Below are 6064 nucleotides of genomic sequence, written 5' to 3' on the forward strand. Positions count from 1 at the left end.
TTTTTTAAACCTCCATTCTCTCAGAATGTGAGTGGCCTTTTTAAAAATGTTTTTTTTGGGTCAGATGTGGTGGCCCCATCTCCACTAAAAATATAAAATTAGCCGTGCCTGGTTGCGGGTTCCTGTAATCTCAGCTACTTGGGAGGCTGAGGCAGGAGAATCACTTGAGCCCAAGGGGCAGAGGTTGCAGTGAGCTGGGAACACACCTCCATACTCCAGCCTGGGCGACAGAGCAAGACTGTGTCTCAAAAAAAACAAAAACAAAAACTGTTCTTTTTGGCCAGGCACAGCGACTCAACGCCCGCAATCCTAGTACTTTGGGAGCCAAGGCAGGCAGATCACTTGAGGTCAGGAGTTCAAAATCAGCCTGTCTCTACTAAAAATACAAAAAGTTAGCCGGGCATGGGTGGCATGCACTTGTAATCCCAGTTACTCAGGAGGCTGAGATAGGAAAATCACTTGAACCCAGGAAGTGGAGGTTGCAGTGAGCCAAGATCATGCCACTGCACTTCTGCCTGGAGAACAAGAGTGAAACTCCATTTCAAAAAAAAAAAAAAAAAAAAAAAGAAAAAAAAGAGAATAATTAAAAAAAAAAAAAAAAAAAAAAAAAAAATGTTCTTCTAAACTACTTCCCAAGACTAAGCTTGAAGTTAAAATACTATTGGTAATTTTTTTAATGGATTTTTATATCCCATTGTCAAATTCCCAACAAGGTTTTGCCAATTTGTGTCACATTGGATGTTGGTATTTATAATGTTTCCTGATTTAAATTTTTTTAAATTATAGATTTAATTGGTACCTTGTTTCAGTGTATAGTTTTTTTATTACTACTGAAGATAGGGGAAATGCAGTATTTTTTTTTCCTGAAAAGGCAGTATTTTATGAATTTTGAAAGTGTTCATGATCCCTACCTGCTCCTTTTATTCCAAGCAAGGAACTGATTTGCTCTTGGTGTTTTTTTAAATACGGGGTTTCACTATGTTGGTCAGGCTGGTCTTGAACTCCCAACCTCAGGTGATTTGCCCACCTTGGCCTCCAAAGTGCTTGGATTACAGGCGTGAGTCACCACGCCCAGCCTGCTCTTAGTGTTTTATTTTTATTTTTTATTTTTTTGAGACGGAGTTTCCCTCTTGTTGCCCAGGCTGGAGTGCAATGGCGTGATCTCAGCTTACCACAACCTCTGCCTCCAGGGTTCAAGCGATTCTCCCTGCCTCAGACTCCCAAGTAGCTGGGATTACAGGGATGCGCTACCACGCCTGGCTAATTTTTTATATTTTTAGTAGACGGTGTATCACCAAGATGGTCAGGCTAGTGTTGAACTCCTGACCTCAGGTGATCTGCCTGCCTTGGCCTCCCAAAGTGCTGGGATTACAGGCATGAGGCACCGTGCTTGGCCGCTCTTGGTGTTTTATAGTATGAGTCATTGGAAAAACCAAAATGTTTTTTCTATGCTTATACACTCAATACAGCACAGAACACTTCTGTAATTAGATGTGTAGGGGTTTTTCTGCATACACCTAGCAATCAGGTCTACAGTGGACACTGTCTTGGTATCATATAATTCAGTTCAGTTCTGATACTATCCACTGGATATAGCATCAACATTCCACAGGTAAGGCTCGGTCCCACAAGACTGCCTCTCATTCAGCCCCAGGTTGTGACCTAGGCTTTTTTTTTTTTTTTTTTTTTTTAATTGTTGAAGGCAAACTGCAAATGACCTGTGCTTCTGACCAACTGGCTATAAATTGGGGCTCCCGTAATCACCTTCTTGTATTTGATTAATTTGCTAAGGTGACTCACAGAACTCAGAGAAACACTTGATGTTTATTGGGTTTATTATGAAGGTTATTACAAAGGATACAGATGAATAACCAGATGGAAGAGATGCATGGGACAAGGTGGGAAGGAGAGTGGAACTTCCATGCACTCTCTAGGCACGCCACTCTGAGGAACCTCCAACAATCTGAGCCTCTGTGAACCCTGTCCTTTTGGGGTTTTATGGAGGCTTTGTTACATAGGTATGATTGATTACCTATTGGCCATTGGTAATCAACCTATAGTCCCTCTCCACTCCTTGGGGAGGTTGTAGGGTATGGCTGAAAGCCCTAGTCCTTTAATCATGCCTGGATCTTTCTGGTGACCAGCCCCCAAATGAATCTATCTAGGGCTTCCTAGATACCAGTCATCTCATTAAGATACAAAGACATTTACCACTCTGGCGATCCATGTGTTTTAGGGGCTGTGTGCCAGAATCCAGGGGCAGAGACTAAATATGTATTTCTTATTATGTCACAGTTTCACACATAGGGAACAAAGTGTTCTACAAGTGTAACTGATTCTTTCTTGGGTGCTTATGAGGTACTAAGTAATAGAGAGATTCCGTTGTAGAACCTGACTCACCAGTGGTCACATAGGTTGGACTGGACACTTGGGAGAGGGATAGTGATAGGCATATTTATAATGCAAAAGCAATGAAGTTGGCCATAAGAAGATTTTTGTCCTGGTCCAACCTTTATAACCTTAATTTATTCATTTTCCCTCCCTGGATCTCTGTCAAAATGAATTTATTTGAACTCTAAGACCTCTTTCAGTTCTGTAATTTTTAGGGACTTCCTCTATAACTTTCTGTAGACCTTCCTGGGCAACAATGGTAAACTGTGGCTATTTGAGTCACCAGCAAAGGAGTTTTCCAGCCAATGCAGCTGGAAGGATAGATTGACAATCACTGTTTTTTGGAATGGCCATTGTAGCTCCTTTGTAGGTCCATGACAGTTCCAAAGGACTGTGCAGCCTGGGTGCACTGGCTTATGACTGTAATCCCAGCACTTTTGGAAGGTGAGGTGGGTGGATCACTTGAGGCCAGAAGTTCAAGTTATATTGCGCGATGATAGCACCTGTGAATAACCACTACCCTCCAGCCCAGGCAATAGCAAGACCCTGCTTCCAAAAAAACACAACAAGAAAGAAAGCAATATCACAACTTGCCTGAGGTTACTTAGTAACAAAACCAGACAGAGACACCAGTCTGACTCTCAGTTTAATACTCCCAAGATTTTACTTCCCTTCACACAATGTCTTTTCTTTTTTTCCATAGACTTGGAACGCCAGTTGGAGGAGCAGAAGAAGCAAGCCCAGGATCACAGGCTGAAATCTCAGACAGTTCAAAATGTGGTACTGATGCCTGTGAGCACTCCTAAGCCTCCAAAAAGGCCCCGGCTCCAGCGGCCAGCCTCCACCACTGTCTTGAGCCCTTCTCCTCCTGTCCAGCAGCCTCAATTCACAGTCATCTCACCCATCACTATCACCCCAGTGGGTCAGTCATTTTCCATGGGCAATATTCCAGTGGCCACCCTCAGCCAGGGCTCCAGTCCTGTGACTGTCCACACATTGCCTTCTGGCCCTCAGCTCTTCCGCTATGCCACAGTGGTCTCCTCTGCCAAGAGCAGCTCACCAGACACAGTGACCATCCACCCTTCATCTAGCTTGGCGCTGCTGAGCTCTACTGCCATGCAGGATGGGAGTACACTGGGCAACATGACCACCATGGTGAGCCCTGTGGAATTGGTGGCCATGGAGTCTGGCCTAACCTCGGCAATTCAGGCTGTTGAAAGCACCTCAGAGGATGGGCAGACCATCATTGAGATTGACCCAGCCCCAGACCCAGAGGCTGAAGATACTGAGGGCAAAGCAGTCATCTTGGAGACAGAGCTGAGGACTGAAGAGAAAGTTGTGGCTGAGATGGAAGAACACCAGCATCAAGTTCACAATGTGGAGATTGTGGTCTTAGAGGATTAACTGGGGATCTCAGGGTCAGGAGTTATGTTTCGATTTGGAATTTTAATTATTTGTTTATTTTTATCATTGTCCCACTCATTTCCACATAGGACCCTTTTTAAAAAAAAAAAAAAAAACAAAATCTTATTGTTATAACTGAAAATGTTGGGTTCCTCCCACTCCCTCATTGAAGACTGGACAAAACAAGCTGCCCTTTCAGAAGTTGAGAGTAGGTAATTCAATGTCCTAATCATCTTACACCAAGAAAGTAATTTCTTTTAGGGAAAGTGTCAAGATATCAAGTAACCCTGTCCAGAAAGCCATTTCCAGGCTCATCTGTCTGTGTAGGCATGTGGTTTTATTCTTGTAAAGATACATTGACCAAACTCTGGAACACAGATCTGACACTGGAAGGCAACCCATTCGCATGTGGATGCAGAAGGGCACTTTATTTTGTATCCTGAAAAGGGCCTACAGTGGCCAGTACAAAACTCTGAAACAAAAGGAAGTTGACTCTACTTTGAGGGGAAGGTGGCATGCCAGCACTAGCTTAAAAAGGGAAGTATTGGCTGGGCGTGGTAGCTCACGTCTATAATCCCAGCACTTTGGGAAGCCAAGGAGGGTGGATCACAAGGTCAGGAGTTTGAGACCAGCCCGGCCAACATGGTGAAACCCCGTCTCTGCTAAAAACACAAAAATAATTAGCCGGGTGTGGTGGCGGGCACCTGTAATCCCAGCTACACGGGAGGCTGAGACAGGAGAATTGCTTGAACCTGGGAAGGCAGAGGTTGCAGTGAGCTGAGATCACACCACTGCACTCCACCCTGGGTGACAAGAGTGAAACTCCGTCTCCAAAAATAAATAAATGAAAGGGAAGTGCTTCGGCAAATATGGGGCAGGGAAATCATCTTACTTCCAGAGGTACAACTGATGCCTCTGGAGATCTCCAAGAGTTAGTACCATGAGTGCCATTTTGAGAAGAGGCTGGTAATAAGTGGAAGGTGCATCTTCAAAAAGCAAGTGGCAGCAGTGGCCTGTGGCTTTGCAGAAATGGAAAGCCAAGGCCGGTTGTGGTGGCTCATGCCTGTAATCCCAACACTTTGGGAGTCCAAGGCAGGCAAATCACCTGAGGTCAGGATTTGGAGATCAACCTGGTCAACATGGTAAAACCCTGTTTCTACTGAAAATTAGAAGAAAAAAAAATTAGCTGGGCATGGCAGGGGGCACCTGTAATCCCAGCTACTTGGGAGGCTGAGGCAGGAGAATTGCTTGAACCCGGGAGGTGGAGGTTGCAGTGAGCCAAGATTGCACCATTGCACTCTAGCCTGGGCAACAAAAGCAAAACTCCATCTCAAAAAAAAAGAAAGCCATGGATGCTGTAGTTGTGCTTTGGTGTTCAAGGTAATAGCTTACCTTGTTCTACACTTTGTCAAAGCACTTACCCTCCTAAACTAGGATCAGTTCATTCATCTGAAACTGCAATGTGATATAAATTGCTCTGGTTCTTGGACTGTGGCTGTCATAGGGATGGGGTTCCAAGGCCATCATTTTCATTGCATGACTCTAGGAACAGGGAGTTCCTCAATCACACCAGCTGCCATTTTTGGTGGGGCCATTTTTTGGCTTTGGAACCAAAAGCAGCCACTCATTTGATGCTTCCTCTTGTTCCGCCCTCCATCCCTCAACTCTTAATGGCACCTGTCTCCTGGAACCCACGCTCTTCAGCTTTTTGGCTGATTTGGAGAGCCGTGACAGGTGCCTGCTTGCCTTCATCCCCTTTTAGATTCATTTATACCACAGATGTTTCTGTGAGATATTGAGATCATAAAAAGCTTTAGGCTTGGCAGAGAGGACTCAACACCCCCAGGCTTTCCTGAGGCACCAACTACATGTCTCCTGAGTGAGCTGGATGCCCTGGGAAAGAAGCTTTGTCTGCAACATTATATTATAGGAAATGTAGCAGGAATGTCAATAATAATGTTGGGGGGAGGTATTTTTTGTTTTGTTTTGTTTTTAATGTTGTTTGTATATTTAGAGCTGGGCCATTTTCTGTGCTGTGATTCCTTCTCTTGGACCCTCTTCAGTATTTGGGGCAAGAGTGGACCCTGGTTTTTATTTTTTTGATTGCATTGTTTACTGCACTAGGAAAAATATAGGAATATAGGGAAACTACAGACAAATTTAAGGAGAAATAGGTCAAAAAAGAAAGCACACACCTCAGGAGTGGGAGGAATTTTTTTATTAAAAACAAAACTTTGACCTGTAGTTTTTCTTTCTTTTTTTTTTTTTT

At 44.0% G+C, this 6064-nt stretch overlaps 1 protein-coding gene across 1 annotated transcript in view; it reads left to right on the forward strand.

Annotated features, from left to right (window-relative positions):
- Positions 1 to 4626, forward strand: part of GMEB1 (glucocorticoid modulatory element binding protein 1) — a 49901-nt gene extending 45275 nt beyond the window's left edge. The window contains exon 9 of the mRNA XM_017534479.2: positions 3095 to 4626. Coding sequence (XP_017389968.1) covers positions 3095 to 3795 — 701 coding nt within the window. The 3' untranslated portion in view covers positions 3796 to 4626. The remainder of the gene's footprint in view (positions 1 to 3094) is intronic.
- The last annotated feature ends 1438 nt before the right edge of the window (positions 4627 to 6064 follow it).

The sequence above is a fragment of the Cebus imitator genome, unplaced genomic scaffold (genome assembly GCF_001604975.1).
Source record: "Cebus imitator isolate Cc_AM_T3 unplaced genomic scaffold, Cebus_imitator-1.0 Scaffold87, whole genome shotgun sequence".
Lineage (NCBI taxonomy): Eukaryota > Metazoa > Chordata > Mammalia > Primates > Cebidae > Cebus > Cebus imitator.